Source organism: Trachurus japonicus, chromosome 23, assembly GCF_045865225.1.
Source record: "Trachurus japonicus isolate A0001 chromosome 23, Traja_1.0".
NCBI lineage: Eukaryota > Metazoa > Chordata > Actinopteri > Carangiformes > Carangidae > Trachurus > Trachurus japonicus.
Genome location: NC_140929.1, coordinates 21207704 through 21230664, shown reverse-complemented (window position 1 = coordinate 21230664; position 22961 = coordinate 21207704). Strand labels below are relative to the sequence as shown.

At 40.5% G+C, this 22961-nt stretch overlaps 1 protein-coding gene across 1 annotated transcript; it reads right to left on the bottom strand.

Moving 5' to 3' along the window:
* Positions 1–18105: 18105 nt before the first annotated feature.
* On the bottom strand, positions 18106–22655 carry LOC146962927 (microsomal glutathione S-transferase 1-like). Its single transcript, XM_085769239.1, has 5 exons — positions 22544–22655; positions 21597–21727; positions 21378–21469; positions 20253–20796; positions 18106–19456 (listed from the first exon to the last, which is right to left on the bottom strand). The coding sequence occupies exons 2-4, from the start codon at positions 21720–21722 to the stop codon at positions 20556–20558; spliced, it is 459 nt and encodes a 152-aa protein (XP_085625365.1). The 5' UTR covers positions 21723–21727; positions 22544–22655; the 3' UTR covers positions 18106–19456; positions 20253–20555.
* Between the last annotated feature and the right edge of the window lie 306 nt (positions 22656–22961).

The window sequence follows — 22961 nt, the reverse complement described above, 5'->3', positions numbered from 1 at the left end:
TTATAATAACCTCATGAATTTATAACTTGGAGCTTTTTCATGTGTTCCTGGATAAGCAGGGTGTTGCATCTTCTGCAGCAATGTAGTTAAAAGGACCATCGCCTTGTGTGATGATCTGCCAGGATGGACTTCTCTCCTGCCTGTGTGTGTGTGTGTGTGTGTGTGTGTGTGTGTGTGTGTGTGTGTGTGTGTGTGTGTGTGTGTGTGTGTGTGTGTGTGTGTGTGTGTGTGTGTGTGTGTGTGTGTGTCTGCTCGTCTGTCTAGCTCTCTGTTTGGTCACTCTGACTTGGTTACTTATTAAACTGAGGCATCAGAATATCATAATGAATCATCCCAACCCACTTTAACCCTGTGCTCGTCACTTTTTTTTTTTACAAAGTAGCAAAGGTTTGTCCCAAAAGTCACGACATTTGTCACAAAAAAAGAAAGAAACAACCATCGGTTAACCAAACATTACTGTAGTTCAAGTCAGGTGGTGAGTGTGGTTTTATGATCACTAATGGTTACATCAGACTCCTATTTTTCAGAAGACGCTGCACACAAGACCATGAGTTTCCAATGTAAGGCTCTATATCGGCTGTAAAGTCAAAATGTTAAACCTAATTGTTGAACCAATTCTTTTTTTTTAAAGGGAGAGCTAGAGAACTAGAATCTTTCATGATGAAAACTCATGCAGCAAATTAAACTACTGTCTATATTTATTATTAATTAATCAGATAACAACTCTGGTTTAGGGCTTAAAATGTCAGAAAATAATGAAAAAATACCCATCACATTTTAAAGGGCCCAAGGTGATGACTTCAAACAACATTTTGTCAGACCAACAGTTCAAACATATACTGAGAATAAAAGAGAGGGCTATGAAAACCAGTATACACAGTTGTGAAGCTGAAACGAGACAATTTAGATTAATTTAACAATTTGTTCAGAAAATAACTTGATCAAAACTGATTAATTTCCACTGGTTAACTAATTATTTTAGCTCTTCAAGCTACAACAAGCTACACAATTAGCTTTGCACTACACACAAAAGAAATGCCAGATGTATTTAGTTTTCACGACAAAGATGAACAGAGGAGGATGACATGAATATTCTTCTGACAGAACAGTCATCAAGATACTGTACATCCTGAACTTTTCTTGTCGCTTATCTGCCAACACACCATGGATACTGTAAACCTGAAACTGTCTGGGACTGAGACGGAGTACTTTAGATGTAACGACACACTAAGAGCAGTGCTCACTCCTACAGTCCCCTCTGATTAAAACGTTCTGGCTATATTCAGTTGTAACAAACACCTTCTGCACAGTCAGCAACCTGCTCAATTCATTACCATTGCTAATAAAGGTTGAACTGGAACAACTGCCACAGCTGCTCTCCACCAATAACTGCTGTTTTGCATGGCTCTCATTGGAAACACTTGGGTATTTTTGTATTTTAAATTTGGACAGAAGAGGAGTCGTCCCTTAAGACAGCATCCACACCGGTACCCTCAAAGTACCCCAATCAAAGCAACTCCTCCAAGACCTATTTATTGGGGCTGGTTTTAAAAGGTATTCTTTTTTCCCCCTTATGCTCCCCTCCCTAAACTTAATCAAGCAATGGAGTGAGGAAACAAGGGGTAGTACATAAAAGTGTTGGGAATGGTAATGATGCCAAGTAATGATTTCCCTGGAGGAAATCTGATCTATTGCCACAGGGAAGAGATGGAGAAGAAAGACCTGGGGGAGGGTGGGGGGAACCACATCAGCATTTTATGCAGGAGCACCTAAGCCATAGGAGAGGGGAGAGACCAAAATAATGGAGAGGAAAGCTTCATTAGCACCCTCTCCTTCTATTCTCTCTCCCCTCTCCCTCTCCCTATTCTCTTCATCCCTCCTCTGTACTCAGAGCAGATAGCATGCATAAAGACAGAATGCTCAGGGGGAATGAAGGTCTAGCGCAAGGTGAAATTAAACAGCTGAAAGGTATGATTTAACAATGTTCAGCTGAAAGGTATGATTTAACAATGTTCAAAACTCAATAAGTGCAAGGTAAACAATAAATTAGATGTGTCTGTGTCAGGAGGACAGGAAGAGGGGGCAAAAAATCTCTTTATTGATCCCATCGTCAAAAATGAATCTGCTTCTCTGCTCCTCCCGCAAGGGCCGGTGGGCAGTAAAGAAATCAAAGCCGTTAGTGGAGCAGCCCTCATCTGCGCCGCTCTCCAAACACCCCTTTTACCCTCTCATTTTCACTGGGTTAGGGCAGTTTGAGAAGTCTAATCCCGATATTTATTCATCTATTAATTATTTTTTTATATTATGTTTAATTTCTGCAGGTATGATTGAATTCAGACACATCTAGGCATGAACCCCACCTAAATGAAAAAGCAAGGCGTCTATTTATGGGATTACAAGAAAACTGAAGACGATTATTTTGTATTGTGTGTGTGTGTGTGTGTGTATCCAAAGGCTGATATTCATCATTTATCTCTTTTTTTCTCCGTGCTACAGAGCTTATTGTTGTCAAAAGAAAAAGAAAAACTATTTAAAAACACATCAATAAGAGTGTTAAAGTGAGTGACATGCTCCATCCTGGGGACTGGGAGAAATCACTGGGGGATTACCCATCACCAGTAATCACCCATGAATAGTGATACCAAATGTCATGGTAATCTGACTCATGCTGCACCAAACTCAGAATGCTGCATTAACAACTGACAACAGGCAGGATGAGACCCATCCTCTGTGTGGGTGAAAATCAAGCCAGGCACCAGAGGCAGCATTTATATTGATTCCACGAAACCCATGATTGTTATTAATGATGATTTTCAAATGCTCACAGCTTTGATTTTTATATATGAGAAATTGATCAAATACAAAAGGTTGCAGTGATTAAACCTTTACTTCAAGAGCCCACTACTGTTGATTCAGATGTTTTTGCCAACTAAAGTCCTACATCCATCTTCCTTCTTGATTTGTAAAGTCCTGTTGCACACCCATTATAGGTGATTCTTTGCATATTAATGGTATGTTTAAAGATTTTCAATCAAGATTTAAAGCACAACACAGAAACATCTCTGGTTGAAGTTATCAATGATCTTCTCTTGGTATCTGACAATTAGACTAAATGGACTAAAGTATGTTTGTTCTGCTAGATCTTAGTGCTGCATTTAACATCAGTGACAATATGATCTTGCAGAGTCTTGACATGTTATAATGATTAAAGGACCCTACACTAGATTGGTTTAAGTCACTTTTAGCAGATAGAGTCAGTTTGTTCATGTTAACAGTGACTGTGACATGTACACAAAAGTTAGTCATGGAGTTCAACAATGTTCCTTTAAGCCAGTGGAGGCCCACCAGAGGGGGCTAGGGGGTCCTAAGCAAATTGGAAGGGAGATGAGAAAAAAAGCTAATAACAAAATAAAATTGAATGATCATTTTTGGGGAATTATTGTAAAATATAATTTATAGAATTCTTATTTCCCATGCTCATCTTTCTAATTGCCTGCCAGTCAAACTCTCTCCAAACTAGCATGTAGCTAGCTAGTGCTACAAAAATGGACATTTTTGAAAAGGAAAAGACCTGGGGCCGTATTCCTAAAGATTCTTAGTGCAAAGAGTTGCTCCTAGTGGCCAAATTCTAAGAAAATTCTTAGAATCATGATGTTTTCTTAGAATTTCTCCTAAAAGTTAAGAGTAGATCCTAGTAAAGATAAAAGCTATTCCTAAAGAATCCTAGCTCTTAAGAGAGCTCCTAAGGTGGGATCTGTTAAGAGTAGGGAAGAGGACTTTTAAGTGGCTTAGGAGTTCCCTAAGCAGAGGACAAAATGGTGGACAGAAGAGGCAGGAGAGATATTCTCCAAACACTGGATGTCAGTGAATTAATGAAACGCTACAGATTGTTCCTGTTCCTCTGTCCAGTTGGGTTTCCTTGTTCTTTTCTTCTCCATAGCTGTTCACTGGTTTGTGGTAGATTTCAAAGCCAACCAACACTGCTTCTTATAGGCCGGTCAGCAATCACAGACACTGATTAAAGCTGAGCCAAAATTGAGTTGGAAAGTTGAAAGTGCAAAAATGACCAGCATGGTAATTAATAAGCAAATAAATCTAAGTTTCACTATGTGAATACTGTGCAAGTTTTCACACATTTTGTAGGATAATTTTAAAGTATAGCTTACTATTCATTTAACAGATATTTTCTTTTATGTGAAATAATTTTTACAATTACACAGTCTTCATAAGATTGGATTTTATGGTTAAATTTATCGATTTGAGGGTCCATCCTTTGCCCATTATCACCAAAAGTATATTTTTTTTATCTAGCTTTTTTTTAAAGTATATTTTTTGGGCATTTTGGCCTTTAATTGACAGAACAGTTGAGAGAGAGACAGGAAATGGGAGGCAGAAAGACATGCAGGATAGGACTGCTCGACACAGGATTCGAACCGGGGCCACCTGCAGTGAGGACTATAGCCTCAACACATGGGGCGGGTGCTCTTTATCTAACTTTTAGGATCAACCAATCACAGCGTTTGAAATGATGACTCATACCTAGCAACGGGGGTCAACCACACCTCCTCACTAAGATAGGAGTTTCGGTCCACTCCTTGCTCAGAGTTCTCTGAGAGTGTTGTGGAATCACTCCTAAGCTAAGACTCCTTGCTAGGAATTTTTAGGTTAAGTTAGGAGCTCTCTGAGAGGATTCTTAGAATCTTTAGGAATATGGGCCCTGATGAACAGACCAACACCATTGCTGTCAAAGACTCTCCAAGCAAACTAAAACTCGCAAGTATGAGGCAGCATACATTAAGTATGGCTTTCTCGCCACACTGAAAAATCAATGACTGCCCAAAATGCGTCCTTTGCCTACAAGACCCTCTTGAGTGTTTAAAAATACATTAGAAAGCTGATGTTTCTTTACATATTTTGTAATTATTTTATTAATTTTAATTATTTTGTAATTGTTTGTGGGTTTGCAAAGGGGGTCCCCGGCCAGAAGCTAATGCTATTCAGGGGGCCTTGGCATGGAAAAGTTTCTTTTAGCCAACATAACCAGAAAGCACCATGTCTTCAGTGCTATGCAGATGACATCCAGCTGTTTTTCTCTATAAAGGCCAATGAAACAAATCATGCAGTCGAACTTCAGTTGTGTCTTAAAGACATGAGGTCATGCCTTGGTGACTTGGTGACTGTATTTTATTACATCAGCAGTTAACTTGCCTAGTACAAATCCTTCACTCTGCACATAAAACATCTGTGCAATGTTGTGAAAATTGGAAACATCCTCTCTCAATAGGATGCTGAAAGACGAGTCAATGCACTGTACAAAAGGATGTCCTAGGAATATATACTGACAGGGGGAAAAAAATCACATTTCTCAAATGTTAGCTCCTCTACCTTAGCTGCCTGTAAAATACAGAATAGAATTCAAACTTCTACACCTTACTTACAAAGCCTTTAATATCTGAGCACCATTGTATCTTAAAGAGCTCGTAGTTCTCTATCATCCTAACAGAACACTCTGCTCTCAAACTGCCAGGTCTGCTTTTGGGTCCTAAGTTTCAAGAAGTAGAAAGGGAGGCAGAGCTTTCAGCTCTCAGGCTTCTCTCCTGTGGAATCAGCTCCTGAAGTCCTGAACCATCCCTGTCATTGGCCTGGACGGCTAGGGAAACTCCCATGATGCACTGAGCACATCTCTCTTTCTCTTTGTATGTATGAACAACATTTCTGCAGTTCCCTATCTGTGGTGAACAGGGGAGCATCTCAGAATAAACAGCATATTGATGCTTGAGGTGGATGAGCTACAACAGCAGAAGACTATGCCAGGTCCCATGATGCATCTGGATTCCTGCTGAGGCAGCAGATGTAGGGTCAGAATGGATCCATGGACCCTACCGGCTGATGGTGGTGTAATGGTGTGGAAAATGTTTTCTTGTTGCACTTTGGGTCCTTAATACCACCCAACAGTTTACCATCTTCCAACAGCTTCTTCCAGCAGGTTAATGCTCCATGTCACAAAGCAAAGCTTGTCTCTAACTGCTCTCATGAATATGGCAGTGAGTTAGTAGACTGCTAAGCTGTCAGATAACACTCATACATGAAACAATGCCACTGGTCCAACATGTGAACTTCTCTACTTCTGCCTCAGAGCTTTGGATCATGGCTGACAGACTCTGACTTTGGGGCAGAGAGACAGAGTTGACTTTTGGTTCTTCAGTGCCAAACAGACTAGAATTATCACTGTATAGTTGTCTGACTCCACCACTAAGTGTAGTTTCAGATAACAATAAAGATATTAAACATTTGTGTGTTATTATAATGTGCTGAGGTGTTTTGTGATCTAAACCTTTGACCTTCGACTACCAAAGTCAAATTAGTTAATTGTTACTGTGATGGTATGGCTGGTGATGTATTGTTGGTTGTCACACTGTTGGTTGTCAAGGCATTTAAAGCGCAGCGAGTCCAAGACAAACTTCCCCAAGGACAGACTTTTTGAAGGGCAGGGGCTGAGTATTAGATGTAGATGTTTATAGGTTACATATGTCATATACTTTATGGGTGGACGAACTAAGAGCAGTAGACCAAAAAATATGTGTCTTCCCAGAATAAGTTAGTGGACATGACTCAGGGTTTCTGGAAGACTTTACAACAGTAATTGATGCTCATTTATCTTGAGAGAATGAGGCCCCAAGATGGTATCCACCTGTTATCCATGCATTACTACAGTATGCATTCCCTATATTAAAGGGATAGTTCACCCAAAATTCAAATTGAACTCATTATCTACTCACCCTCATGTCGATTAAGGGCTGGGAGAAGTTTCAGAGTTATCCGTGGCTTCTCTGAGTTACAGGGGGTCTCGGCATAACAGTGCATGTCCATATGACGGTTGCAAATGGATACCACTTTTCTTCGTAACAAAAAGTAACACCAAAAAACATCCAAATAGCTCCATGCTGCTCGTATGTAATGTCCCTCTTGTATTGAAGCCCCGAAATGCGAAATTGTTATGAAAAAAATTAAATAAGTCTATATTTCAAGCTTGTTTGTATAGCGGAAGCTCCTCTTCGGACGGACCCTGGTGGTCCCTGATGTTTTTTGGTGTGTTTTTTTGTTACGAAGAAAAGTGGTATCCATTTGCAACCGTTATATGGACATGCACTGCTATGCCGAGACCCCCTGTAACTCAGAAAAGCCACGGATAACTCTGAGGTAGATAGAGTAGATAATGAGTGCAATTTGAATTTTGGGTGAACTATCCCTTTAAGAGGAAGTAAGGAAGCTTTTCCTTGTTCATTGTATGGCGTGCTGGTGATAAACCTCTGCTCATATTGAAGTACCTTGAACTTCAGATCTTGAACTCATCTCTTCCCTGACAAATCTGCCACTTCAGAAAAGCATCATTTCACTGAGGTATCTGGTGTCCATGTCCAAAAGTCTAGCTCTGATTCTGGCTCTGGCTGATGGTGCATCGTAGAAAACGTAGGCCTGTTTAGACTCATACTAAGGTGACATGTGAGCTTTTGGTGAAGCTTATGGTGTTGCTTTAAGTTGCTCTGGGCCTGCATACAAATCCTTGAGAGCAGAATTCCTATTCTCCCATCTCTGAACAGTTCAGCACCACCTTTATCCACAAATACAGCGCGAGAGTCTACCTGCCTCGGCATTTCACACTCTTATTACGGCATAACCACGGTAAAGCAGACTTCGCCACAGGGATGTTGCCAGGATCCAGGACCGGGTAGCTTTTCTAATCTGTGAGATGTGGGATCAGGTCACACCTTTAAGACTTACTGTGACAGTAAGAGAGGCAGAGGGAGCAGACGAATGCTTTTTACGTTGGGGGGGCCCATGTGAAGCAGTGAGAGAATCCCAGAACAGCAGCTAATGTGTGCACAACTGACAGCGCTCTACATCCATCCTACTGAAAGGAGACAGGTGAGCAAGTCTGGACCATGAGCAGCAATTTATTTTGCCTCCAAATGAGTTTTCGTCTCCATGCTGAGAGTGTACGGTGTGTGTAGTACCTATTATCCTCGCTCCGTTCAATTATTGATTTACAAGTGCCACAGGGTGAAAGCCAAAGCCCACCACGTACAGGCCAAATAAATCTGTTTGCACTTTTTTAGCCTTTGTCTCCATATTTCTCTCTCCCTCACGCCTGCTGTTCCCAGATCCCAGATTTGCTGGCAGGCTCAAACCATCAGCAGCTCCGGTTTTTCCCAAAGTGCAGCGTCGCAGTCCCACCCGCAGCATCAGTGACATCTCTACATCGTACGAGGGATGTTGCCATGACAGATTCCCCCCTCATCCTCACAATCTGATCTGTCAGAGGGGCTGGCAACAACACTAACACACTGACATCATTCTGTGCTCCGTCTTTGCCTTCCAGGAGCAGATTTGTCTCGGGCTCCTCGGCCTTGAAGAAATGCTGAAATGATCACACACAGGCTGCTATAATAGCAATTACATCACTGCAGCACTCACTGAGCAACCAACAGCGATATCATCATTTATTATTCCTTAAGCAAATCTCACTGTAAAATCATTATAAATAGCCTTATATAGGAATATATGAAAATTTCAACTGTAAACTAGAAGAATCTGAGTGAAGAAACACAGCAAATTGTCCATATTATTCTACAAATTTTATCTTTGCATATAAACAAACAACAAGACAGATAGAAACTAAACCAATAAGGGATGAGGGTCATCATTCATTGTCCATCACAGGCTCCAAAACAGCTGCTGTGCACCACGCCGTCCTCAAGCACCCACAGCTCTATCCTCTCACTCTCTCCCCCTGGCGTCTGCCCTCAGGCTGGCTCATAGTATTTAAGTCACAAAACTGAAATGTTCCAACCCGTGACTTTTGTTTTTCCATTAAAAAAAGAAAAGAATACATATTAAAATTAAAAGATAGAGAAAACTCGGGTCTAACAGAGGTTTTCTCTATTTTTTTCTCTTTTTAGGAAGTACATCTAAAAAATAACATTATTTCTGTCTTAGATGATCTTGACCTACTATATCTGTCCTACCACTGCAATACCAGGCTCCATCTGAGCACTTGAACACTGGCATCCTGGTACCTCACCAGGAAAGCTAATGGACTGTGGTCTGAGTAAACCACCACCAACACTCACTTCAGTACACCTCAGGGCTCGATCTCAATATTCTTGTCGATGTTTAGTTTCTTAACAGCATGTCACTGTAACTGTCCTCACCTGACTGAATGAGGACAGCTCTGATTCCTAACACAGCCACAGCAACACTGAGCTAAAGTCAGCAGCTTTTAGGACGAGGCTTCTGGAGATATGACCTCGATCTGACTTTCCTCAGATCACCTTACCTCCTTTTGAGGAACACACTGGTCAGTTCACAGAGTGATGCAGTAATGGAAGTGAAGTTGGGAAGCAACAGTGGTTAAAGCCACACAGAAAGTTTTATTGACATACTATATGAGTACTGAAAATACTCCATAAGCATCTTCGTGACATTCTTTGCTTCACATATTTGACCTGTGCAATCTTGTCACACATTACTTTTCTAAAGTCAAAACTAAATCTGAATACTCATAATGATATTTTATTTCTTCTAACACAAAACTCATTCAAAAACATCCAAACTAGTCAAAAACTGTTCTTAAATAGTTTCCACAGAAGGTGTACTTCCATTATTAAAGGGATAGTTCAACATTTTGGCAAATTGGCCCATTGCCATAATCCCTATAGTTTTAGCAGTAGGTTCGTTACCTTTAATTGTCAGTGCAAGCTATTTTTAGATAGGCGGAGCAGAGCCGCGAGCTGCTCAGAGCTATGCAACGGAGGCTCAACGGAGGATTTTTTTTGGTTTCCCTCATCAAACTCATCAAATACACAATCCAACAACTCCAAAAGGACAAGTTGTGACCTGCACATTCATCGCACTATGAGATACCAGCCAGCGATGCTACGTGGGGTCCATATGGGCCCCACTTGGGCTGAAATTGTGGACCCGTATGTGGCTTGCACCCAGGATTCATATACTGTAGGCCCCGTAATCATCCACCCGAGCATCTTGGAGTTGTTGGATTGTGTATTTGATGAGTTTGGTGAGGGAAACCAAGAAATCCCATTAGCCTCCGTAGTGTAGCTCTGAGCAGCTCGGCTACGCGGTTCTAAAAATAGCTGGCACCCACAATTAAAGGTAAAGAACCTATGTTTTTGGAGTATGGGAGGAAGCAGGAGAACCTGGAGAGAACAGTGACAACATGCAAACCCCCAGACCTAGGAATCAAACCTACAGTAGATCATTCTTATAGCAATACAATTCACCTAATTGTACTTCCAATTATGTGATTATATTCTGGCAGTTGTGTTTCAGATTTTACCCAGAACCGTCTTGCTCATATTATATTAATAATTTCTTGGGTTTTCCTTCAAACCCGTCAGAACATCTGCTGATCTTTGGGATTCTCTGGTAACTGCACATACTTGCACTTAACATAACCAAGTTTACACAGCTTTCTTCTCAATATGATGTAACTGCATGTATGCCCCCTGCTCTCCTGCACGGTGCAGGTGTTGATGCCACATTTTTAAGAATCAACTCATGAAGGGTAATTGTGATACATTGTGCCAGGGGTGGCCTGGCTGTTATGTGATTTATATATTTTAAAACACTAACCATGTCACTAACTTCCTGCAGGGGTTTTCTCTTTTTAATGAGCTCGCTCTCAGTCCCACCTTTTCTCTCTCTCTCTCTCTCTCTCTCTCTATCCTGTGTTTCCTTTTTATTCTATTAACTGCTCGGCCATGCATACTCAACAGAACATTTTGTCTATGCATACGTGTTCAGTCAGTCACATGATGGGCCATCATTGTCCCTTAATATGGTGACAATACAAGGCAAGCCAGCCATGTGTCACTTTAGCATGAGTGTCCTGTGAGAGGAACTGTCATAACATTGATGATCATCATTAGTATTTTGATGCTAATCCAACTGATTTACAGTAGGTGGACCACTATTCATTTGGCACATGTCCCAGTGTAGGCCAACTGTCATTACTCCATGGTTAAATATGCAACGGCAGCACAGTGACATAAGTGAGTTATACGTTCCCTACAGAAACTAAGCCTTACAACGAGCCATCAGGATTTCTGTCACTTTGTGATGTCATAACAAAACAGCCACACAGTTGATGAGAATATTCTCCGATACACAGGTTCTTTGAGTGCAAACATGGGATGTTAGAAACTCTAATTTCCTGCAGCAACATCTGACCTGGCAGCTTTTATTTCTTTAATAAAGACAGTTAGATTTATCTATTATCAACTTGGCTTGTCATACCGGCAACATTTATGTCTTCCCAAAATGAGGTTGAATGATTAGCAGTTAATTAACCCTCCAGGTTATTGATTTTCCTCCGGCAGGATGCCTGAATGGCATGGTTGCAATTTGCTCCATCCTGCTGCATTCAATGTCTATGTTACTGAATTTTCAGCACATTATTAATGACATAAATTGATGAATTATTTCATGTGAATGAGAATCAGGAACCTTCATTGCACTGAGTTTGGCTTCTGGTTTCCTTGTAATTACTGCATGAATAGGATGAGAGGCACAGCTTGCAAATATTTACATACTGAAGTTAAACCACTTAAAAAAATTAATTAAGTTACGGCCTGAGAAATACCATGGCCTGAGATATAGTATATATACTGTATAACAAATATGTTTGACTTATTAGTGAACACTGTAGCTCTTTGTTGAAGTGTGAGTCAAATTAAGAGCTCCTCCTCAGAAACTCCCTGTGGTTTATGCCATGCCGAAACAGGAAGTGAGTAATGATACAGAATGCTGGGCAGTTTGTCTCCTGCACTAATCATCACCACAGTGTCACGTGTGTTTTAGCAGCCCAGTCTTCCAGCTGAGGGGAGACCAGAGGATGAAATATGGCAGTTGAGTCTCTCCACAGCCCCAACCCAGCTGCCACTGAGGTGGGGCACCTGACAAGCATAAATTATGTTAATAGAATTTAATAAAAAACACTTTATTCCAAAGGTTTCAGTACTTTGAAATGTCAAGATGATCTAGTGTGCTACCTGGAGAGAATTCTGAAGCTTAAGTTAGAACACTAAAATATTAAAACAAGAAATTGTGATCCCTCATGAGAAATGGCAGCACATAATGAAAAATGGAGAATGCACGAGTGTGTCTCCCAGGTGAAGTTTTCTCCATTTATTAATTGATCGAGTGCTGAATCAAGCCCTCCATTATGGCTTGGTATAATGAAGAAGATATGAAACAGATTTGGGAATATTTTAATGAAAGAATTGCCAGTATCGTTTTTTTTGTCAATCCCACTCTGTGCTTTACAATCACACTGTCCTTGTTATCTAAAAACAGCAAAATTGTAATTAAGTAAAAAAAATTGGGCTTTTGTGTTAAGGTTGGTGATTAGTAATGATGGTCTTTTGAAGAGTGAAATTATCAGAAAATGATTCTTATTAATACAAAAAAAAAAGTTTTCCACTTTCACAATCCCTCTCTAACGTACACACACACACACACACACACACACACACACACACACACACACACACACACACACTCACACACACACACACATGCATGCATATACACAATGGAAAAGTAGTGATGGCGAGACTGTAAATTATCCACTGCTGGATGTCAATTGAACATTTCCATTGTTACCATGACAGACCGCCTATTGATTGGCTATTGGTGCTTCCACCTCTTCCCTTGCCCGAGGATACAGGCTGACAGAGAGGCCTACATGTTTAGCATGGAGACTGATGTGAGCAGAGGAGCAACAGAAAAGGGGGCTGAAATAATTAAAGGAGGAGATGAAAAATGCTGGGAAAGAGAGTAAGAAAAACCTAGAATGAAAAAGAGAATCAGGAGGTGGGAGGGTAGGGGGGTAAAGTTGGGTGCCTGGCCACGGTGTTCAATTACAGCATGCGGGAGGTTAAATCAATAACATTTAAATTGCTTATGGTAATCACCTGCACTCCAATCACTGGGATCAGCATAAGCAATCTGCTGACCCCAGCCATGCTCAGCCAAAGATTGAAACATATGACGAGGAGTCGGCTGGCTGGAAGGGTCAGCCTGGATTGTGCGTGTGTGTGTATTTGAGTGTGTATGTAGGTAGGTATATACAGGGGCGTAGCACCAAATTCTGGGCCCTGTACACTCGTAATGTCAGTGGGCCCCTATCCATGCCAGTGCACGAAGCGTATTGTTTTTGAGGTAAATTTATGCAAAGCCGCCAAGCAGTCTCTTTTCGGCACTATACTGGCTTTGCATTTACCTCGAAAACGACTCGTAACGTTCCGTTATTATCTCATATCATATCTCCACAGATCTAAAAACAGCTTGCACCGACAATTAAAGGTAACAAATCTACTCCTAAAACTGTAGGGATTATGGTAATGGGCCAATTTGCCAAAATGTTGAACTATCCAGTTGCTTTCCCTAATTCTGCCTTCTTTCTTTTCTTTCCGCTCTTTCTTTTTCTGATACCCCGATTTATGTTTTTGGGTGGCATGATGAAAGCTAGCCTCATTCAATCTGGGCTCACTGACGTTACACTTGTCCCTGGCCTCTGTCAATGGGCAGACTAAACCATTTTACGCCTCCAAGAGGGGGCCCCCAGAATGTCTAATATGTTGGGAGGACTTTGACACGGAGTTCATTCTCTTGTGATGTTATCAATATATTTGAAATAAATTATGACACCAATTCATTGGGGGTCCCAATTCATTCGAAATAAAAACATCACACAAAAAAAATAATAATTTCAGGATTTTCATAGGCCCTCTCGGGCCCTGTGTAGTCAGGTCCCCCTTTTCCCCCCACTACCACGCCCATGGGTATATACACCCATCCAATAGCTTGGTCTAATGGCAGTTTTATAAATGTGCAAGATTTTGTAAATTATTTTCCCCACCAGGAAGTGATAGAGAGGAAACCAGCTAGAAATAGATTGTAGTGGCTCACTGATGTGCTGATGGAAAGTCAAGCTTTGAGGTCAAGGGGCCTGAGATAAGAAGACTGCTCATAACTGACCCTTAGGACACAGTCTGAGCCTGCTCTGAATTCTAATTTCTGAACATGTGCCTACATTCTCTAGAGTATTGTGAATGATAGTGTCTCCATCCGACTCCTCAACCATAGACTGACCTAGCCTGTATCACGTCAGGTTTCTAAAGACTGAAGTGATTCCGTTACCATCTTGTCCCTCACTCTGTCCAACTCATGGGCAAAGAGGCAGATTTTGTTCCATGTCAGTTCCCATACACCCTCCCATTAGCATTGATAGCACCACTGGGTGGCTGCGCGTCTTGACTGAAGGCTAATCAAAGGCAAAATTAATTTGCTGGCTAATTAGCTAGTTAATGAGCTAAGCGGTGAGCGCAGACACCCACTGAAATAAAATAATACCTGAATTTCATTCATCTGAGAAAGCAGACACACAAACTTTCTCACATTCTGATTCAAGTCAGTTAACCGTACGATAATCCAGAAGATGACAACACAAACACAGCTGAGAGGTCTGGTAACATTGAACAGCTAGCAAGCGGTTAGCAACTGTGATGGCACCTGTCACTCCAAATGGCCACAGTCTCAATTATGTATTTGAGGCCTAGATAAAGATTTACCAACTGGTAGTTAAAAGAAAAACATCCACCCCCCAACATAGCATTTAGTGTTTTTGGGTGGCTGTCCTCCAAATGTAGCTTAATTGCCACACAATTATCTGTGACAGAAAACATTCGTTCGTACAAAATGAAAAAAGTAACTGGGAGAAATCAAATCAAACATCATTATGACAAAAAATAGGTGAAAGGTGAGCAAAATAAGGTAGGAGTATAAATTTGATGTTTGAAATGTAGACTTAGAACAGCTGTGTGCAACAGTTTGAATTTCCCATGTCTATAGATGGTCCCATATTGTGCTATAACACACAAAAGGTGTTGCTCCACTTAAAGGGGGTAAGAAGGTCTGAAACCTTCTTGATACACATCCAACCCAAGTTCAGATCTTCCATTAGAGAGGACGTTTCAGTTGCTATTGACAATATGAAACCCTTTTAAGGTTCACAGTCTTTAGTGTTAGGGTCAGTTTCATATCATAGACTGTGAGTAAAGAGGTTCACATGCACAGCATTCAATCAGTTTGTGTACGCAACCTATACATTCATGTTTAAGTGTGTGAAACTGCATGTGCTGAGAGGACACTAGAGTTGTAGCCTATAGCCCATGTTCTACCTGTGCTGCCACTGCAGAGACAGCTGGTTGAATCTAGGATGAAAGCGAGCTCGGGTCTTTATCACTGAAAAAGCTCAGGAGGACAGCCCACTGTATCTCCTACAACAGCACAGCGTCTCAACATGGCGAGAAGAAACGGAGTAAAGAAAAACGTGGCCTCAAAACGTCCACCTGGTGTTGCCCAATTGATTCATAATTGTCTTTGCCAGCCTTGAGTCTGATTCCCTCTAACCATTAATTTTTCAGGACCTTGGGTGGCGTTGTATGATATAAATATCTGGCTCACCTCGGAGCCGATGTGCAGCGCGACTTTGAAGTTGTGCCTAATTAAGCGGCGGTACAGTTAACCAGCTGAACAATAAGGCACGGGGCAGATCTTAGGTATGTGGATGACAGCTAATGAAACGCAGGAGAAGCAAAGCGAGCAGAAGCAACGTCTTCAACCGGAGACACAAGTGGATCTAATCAAGAAAGCTCTGTAGGACATACAAATACTGTGTTAGCTGTATGATTGTTTGTGCATCCTTGACAGCCCTGTCTCCAACTAAACATGTTGTAGATGCTTCGTTAAATACATTTTGATGGAAGGAAATCTGACATGTAGGCTATGTTACGGCGGATGGAGCCTAATGTGTCCTCCTGAAACGCTAGGATAAGATTACCAAAAGAACAATTAAAAAACCTCAACATCTCCCATCTTGTGCCTGCAGATACGATCAATGCTGCTGTCTGATGATCTTGTTAAGAGCACAATCAAGGCAGCATTGGTACTGTAATCAAACTGAAATGCAAATCAGTGTCACTTCTCACTAAGTCTTATTCACACTTGAGGCCATTTTTCTGTGGTTATTTTTCATGGAAGTGGCTAAGTAATGACCTACACCCACAACCCCCGGATGGAATCGAACCAAGAACACTGTAATTACACTTCCCCCATGTCTCACCCGACAAAGCTCTGATTGGTCGGTTGTGTTTCCAGCTGTCAATGCGCACGACCTGTTTGATGAATCTCTGAGACTTTGGCAGTGAGTCAGAGGTTGAGGATGTCACAGTGAATGGTTGAACATATGATGCCAACTTACTGTAAACAACAGAGTCAAGGTTTTCTGTACTGTAGGCTTTGAGCCTCTTTTCTGATTGGCTATTGGGCTTGGAGAAACCAGCTAAGTCCATTTAAGTCATACAAGAGGTATGGCTGAGGCCAGGTAGGGACTCATTTGTGACATCACAACGTTACAGAAGTCCTGACAGCTCAATTTTAGATGTTACTGTACAGTATCATTGTTAAAGGGATAGTTCACCAAAAATTCAAATTTTAGCACTGCATGTCCATATGACGGTTGCGAACGGAGCTCACTTTTCTTCGTCCAAAAAGACACACCAAAAAACATCCAAATACCTCCATAGTGCTCGTCTGTAATGTCCCTCTTGTATTGAAGCCCCAACATGAGAAATTGTTCCGAAAAAAATTAAATAAGTCTATATTTTAAGCTTGTTTGTAGTGGAAGCTCCCAGCACCGCTCTTCCTGGTCCGTCCTTCCTGGCGTCAGTGCAAATCGCGCAGGATATGGACTTACCAGGAAGAGCAGTGCTCAAAAGTGAGCTCCGTTCGCAACCGTCATATGGACATGCAGTGCTGCACGGAGCCCCGCTGTAACTCAGAGAAGGCACGGAGGACTCTGAAACTTCTCCCAGCCCTTAGTCCACATGAGGGTGAGTAGATAATGAGTGAAATTTGAATTTTGGGTGAACTATCCCTTTAACGCTACGAATCAGATGAGTAGCTACAGACAGACAGACAGACAGACAGACAGACAGACAGACAGACAGACAGACAGACAGACAGACAGACAGACAGACAGACAGACAGACAGAAAAAGATTTAATATTAATATTCTTGGAGAAACATTTCTTTTTCTTTTTTTTAGAAAAATACAGTGCTGGCAGAATCACAAAAACATATTGTGCTAATGCAAAATAGCTGCATATGAGCATATTCACTGGAGAGGTTGTAGACAGAGTCAGGCATACACTTCATGTAGTACGAGTGCGGCTCCTGGGTGTGTCTGACGTTGTTAGTTATGGAAGATGGTCCAGGGTGTTCCTCCCCTTTCCACCCAAGCTGTGAAATGCCTGGCTTGTCTGAGGAATGACAGACCCTGGAGGGCCAAGGGTCCCGAACAAATGAGCTCCTATAAAACTCTTCTCCTTATACAGGGACAGGACACAATGCAGACGAGCAGCCGCCAAAAGCAGCCTTCATGGTAATTTCACTCCACTATTTACAGTGCCCACCCATGGGTTTCACTGCTCGGCGTTGGAGCCAGTCACCTTCATGTGCGGCGCGAGGCATTCATCATCAGCAGCTGACACATCTAAACATGTCAGTACACTCCCGTGCAAGCGAGCGCGAGCGGGAATCCGATGATGACAATTATTCAGTATAAAAATGTTAGCAAATTGGGTTAAATGATACTAAAGCTGTTGCTGTTTCATGCATTTAGTTCAGCACCAAGCCTCTGCATAAATATGTTACACCTGGCAGAGTGTTTAAAAGCTGCATTGTCGGATATGCAGGGGAATGTTTTCAGCAGAGCTAATGAAGTTAATAGCTTGAGCTGAGGCACTTTTATGAGCTGCACCTGGTCCATAAATGACTCCTAATGAGGAGCAACTCGGTTGACTTTTAAAATGCCTCCCTCTAGTGGAAGACAGACAGGCCTCCAAAGCATCTCAGTCCCAATCAAGTCTCGAGTCTCCCACAAACACAGCGTGAGGACAATTTATTGTGACTACTCCCACACTTCTGAGTGTGGGAGTGAATAAAAACAGTGACATAATGTGCAGTAATTAACACATTTATTATATAGAGCATAAACTGTGAATTCCAGAAACAGCTCTTTCATCTCACACAGCTTCATTCTTTGTGTTTGTTTTATCATTTGGCAGCACATTATTACACATTATTCATTCTGCCATCAGCTGCTGAACGAATCAAAAAAAACGATTCATTTTTATCTCTGTTTCAGTCAGTAAAGGAAATGAATAATGAACCGAATGTGTATTTTAATATCAAAAATACAGATAAAACAAGACTCATTGATTCTTAGTCAATTTTCTGCTATAATAATAAAGAATAAATCAAATGTGAGGGACTGTACTGTTCATGGAGATGTGAAGCTATACCAAGCCACTTTAAATTACAGATGGCAGGATGTAAAATACATGAAGATGCAAATGTGTACAATGTGTTTCCCAATTTCCTTAACAGTATAATACTGATAAAAGTACCAGTAGCTTCTTTAATAATACTTTGTCTTTTATATTTGGGGGAAAAAATACAGTGAAGGTAAGAAGCAGTTTAATCTTTAGAAACATAATAGATGTTTTTCTCAGTATGAGCTACTGAAGAGACAAACTCTTCATGTACTGTACTACTTCTGTTGTGTCGTTAGTAAAATAAAATAATACATAGAAACTTTCAGTTCAGAATAATCCAAACTCACAGAGTCAGAGTTAAGTAAAAGAAGACATGTGTCATTCATGTGTTGTGTGTCTGTCTGCAGGCTGATTAGAGGAAGAGAGGGAACTGAACTCCAACTGCTGGGAATATGTTTTAACACAAGTAGAAAATATAGAGAATATATTACCAATGGAAGTAAATGGAATGGAAACATAAGTATTTTTTTAAAAAAATCACTTTTACCTTTACTGTAAATACCTGCTGCTGGATTATATTATATGATTTAAGAAGAATTTTTAAAATCCGGTTAAAAATATGAGTTTATTATTTGAATTGAATTGGATTGCTACTACATAGCAATTTACGGTTTCTGCTGTTTTTGCTTTATCAATATTACTATGATTTGTATTGATTACATTTAAAATGTGTTATTATCAGAAGGACAAAATTCAATTTGTTTCGTCATAAAAGTGATGAAGGTAGAGAATAGACTATACTGTATTTCTCAGGCATTTCTAAAGATTGTTAAATAATGTAAATTACCTGAAGTATCCTAATAATGTTTGATGATGAGGATGAACAAGTAAACTTGAGAATGCTTCAACTTCATCATCACCACTCACATATGTTGTTTTTAGATGAATAAATAATCAGCTTTTCAGTGAATTACAGTAAATAATGCAGTTGATGGTTTGTTCGTCTTGATAAATGTTTAGAAATATTACATGAGCTTGATGAATTCCACACGTATCAGGTCTCTTAGTTCATGTCTTTATGATGGTTTACTGTGTTTTCATTATTAGCAACTCACAATACAAATAGACTGATGTCACAATGTACAATAACATAATTCTCATGTGTCCCTTAAAGATGACATATTATGGAAATATCTCTTTTTGAAGGCTCTTTAACATATTTGGGTGTTTGTCTTGCCTTCCAGCCCCCAAAATGTGAGAATTGACAAAAAATCTGTAATGTGCAGACTCCTTAGGTTGAAATCCATGTGGTTTTATGAGCTGTTCCCTCAGTTGTCTTCCAGTGATGTAACTAGGTTTCGAATTTGCATAATACCACCCCTACCTGGTACCAGTAGAAGGGAGGGGCAAGCAGTGGTTCGTTTGCATTTAAAGGGACAGACACTGAAACCAGCCGTTCTGAACAGGGCTGTTTTGAGAGGATGAAAAGAGCTGTGATGTTTGATCCTTGAGGTATTTGGACCACAGCATGTCACAGACATGTCTTTAAGACACCTGGGAACTATTTTAATTTGTGGAAAGGGGGCATAATATGTCTCCTTTAAGGCCAACATGGAATTTCAATTCTTTACTTGAAATGAAAACTTATTTGGTGTATTTAGTGTAATATTACAAAAGAAAAAAACATTTTTTCAAACACTAAATTCAATGCTAATTCCCTCGCTAGTGTTTAGATGTGAGATATAGCTCAGCAAGATATGAAATAAAGAGACTAGTTAGCCACTGTTACTACACTTGTAACCCTTTCTTGTACAGGAAATTGTCTAAGACTAAGATCCCAAACATCTGTTTTGTTCCTGTTCATCTTTGACTGCAGATACTGACAGACTCATTCTAACATCAGATGGTGAATTCACTTTTATGTTTTCATATCATGTCCTTTAACTTTGTAACATGTGTCGTGCATATTTATAATATTTTGTTTTGTCTGTCTGAGCATGACAAGTCATAGGTAAAAAGAATGGATTTCCTACAAAATATTGCACAGGTAGAATTCACACACAAAAAAAGAGTGTAACATCTAAATGTATTTGTGCAGTTTTGTACATTTATGTGTGTGGAGTCCAGGATTGTCTAGAGACCAGTGCTGAGCACCCTGTAAGCCATGGAGAAGGTGGTCACCATGCCGACTATCCAGGACAGACCCCTGCTGGGCTGAGGCAGGGCACCAACGTAGGCGATGGTGTGGCAGAGCCGTGAGCCGGCGAAGACGCGGAAGTGAAGCAGAGCAGAGGAAAGCTCAGGTCCAGTCAGAGTGTAGAGCAGACCAATCACCACGAAGGGAATGATGTTCTCCAGGTCGTTCTGGTGACACCTGCACCACAACACACACAGAGATCTGAAGTTACTGTGTTCTTGTACTGGTTGATTGTCATCAGATATTGGCAATAAGTTTCATCATTGCCTCATTCATTCACAGCTGTGGCTATAGAATAACCTCTACATTTGATGATTCAACCAAGCACTCATTGATGAAAACAGTTCTTGTAATTACTTATATTTATCTTCTAAGATTGTTTCAGTTGAATAATTTTCAGTGGCCAAAAGAAAACATTTCTTCCTATTTCTTCTTCACCTTCATTCCAATGACCGAGAGATTAGTCTTTTGACTTCTTATGAGAACCCAATGCTTACTATTGTGCATGCAAAATGCATTACAGTAAGAGATCCATGTGTTCACAGTCATGAATAGGCTACTTGTGTTAGAATTTGTTCTGTCTTGGGTTTGAATAGGTCTTCTGATTTGTTTTAAACCTATTAAATCTTCCATATATTTATGAACTGGCAGACCAGAATTAACAGAAACAGTACAGTCCATCACATGTGTGTCTGTTCCTCAATTCAAAGAATCTCTACAGTAAATGTCACTATATACATCAGGTGGTTTGTTTATACCTGCGCACTCGCTCCACGTCAGGATCTGTGCGGACCAGCTTCTTGTTTTCTGCTGATGAAACAAACTTAGTGTCTTCCAGGTTTGCAAACACCTGAGGAGATAGTAGAGAGGTGGTCAGGTACACAACTCTCTCATACTGACATTGTGAATGAAGCTACAGTCCACATTGTTGTGTGACAGTTAGGTGATTTAAAACACACACACACACACACACAGACCTTTCTTGTGAGGCGGAAGTAAGAGGTCAAAGGTGACATGAGCATCATCTTCAAGACCACAATCGTGGCATAAGTGGTGAATGCTTGGAGGACCTGGTTGTCCATCATACTGTGCAGAGATGACATGGTTCCTGTGAGAACAACAGAAATACATATTTAATATTTCTACACTCACACACTGCTTTCAAACACTACAGCATATCAATTACAACACACTGTACACAGCTGCTGTGCAACATCAACCCTCAGTACATACACTTCATGTTCAGATTTTTTATATGTAACACCACATCTGTTTTAATATTCCATCACTTCTGTTCATCACGTATCGTGTCTTTCGGTCTGAGACTCTGTCTAAAAATTGTCCCTGAGGAAGACTGAAGCAGAGTCTTTAACTTGTATTTTAGCATTTCAATGAATTATAGATCTACTTCACATTGTTTGTAATGTATTTATCTTATTGTGTTTATTTGATAGGGATAATGCATATTAATGACAATCAGTCCAAAATAAACATAAACATGCCAGATAGCATGCTCATTTGGTCCACATTACAAGTCACAAAAGTAAAGAGATAATAGAAATGTGTAACCCCAAAGTACAGTCTTTATACTTAAGTGTGTCCTTCCTGTATTCTTCACATCCTGTTTCGTTGAAAAAGGGAACAGGGTCCAGCACATTAAAGTACATAAAACTGAAACAAACTCTAGTTTCTTCAATGAAGCAGAGCAACAGATGTGACTGTTGTCAATGGAGCCTTACATGCAACAGAACAAGTTGCAAAGTTGCCTCATAAACATGTCAAGTTTAATAATGTCACGCGTTATATGACTACACTCCTAATTACCGAGACATATTTCTGTCAGCAAAAGTTATAACATTGTGAGGAGGCGGCGCGGAAGGTAAAAGTTTATTTAGTTAGCTGTGGAGCCGCATGTGGAGCTTACCTTGATTCTGCAGAGTCACGGTGATCAGCAAAGACAAGTGCAAAGATCAGCTGGAGATGAATGTCTGTGATTCATCCTGAGGTTGTGTAATGAGTGGGAGGAGCCCTGCACTGGAATAACTCTGTAATTTTACTGTTATTGCCAATGATGGATGGAACAGCTTTGCCTCAGGTGTATTATACACTGGCACTGCCGCTTTCCAACCATTTTATAATTACTAGTCTTTCTGCCCTTTTTTCAACTACATTTAAAGTTCAATCCATATCTGAACATTACACAAGACAAGAAATGTTGTTTTGTCTAAACCCGGGGTGGCCAACACGGTGCCCTCGGAGCGCCATCGTAAAACGTATTTCATTGTGTTGCCGTTCTTTTTCAATCAATAATGTTTGCATTGATGTAGATTTTAAAAGGAAAA

What these genes read in the sequence shown, in the direction of transcription:
- LOC146962927 (XM_085769239.1), bottom strand. Translation starts at nt 21,722, where the DNA reads ATGTCATCTCTGCACAGTATGATGGACAACCAGGTCCTCCAAGCATTC. An exon ending in ACTTCCGCCTCACAAGAAAG is followed by an intron (nt 21,470 to 21,596) that starts GTCTGTGTGTGT and finishes CTATCTCCTCAG; the next exon opens with GTGTTTGCAAACCTGGAAGA. An exon ending in GACGTGGAGCGAGTGCGCAG is followed by an intron (nt 20,797 to 21,377) that starts GTATAAACAAAC and finishes GTTGTGGTGCAG; the next exon opens with GTGTCACCAGAACGACCTGG.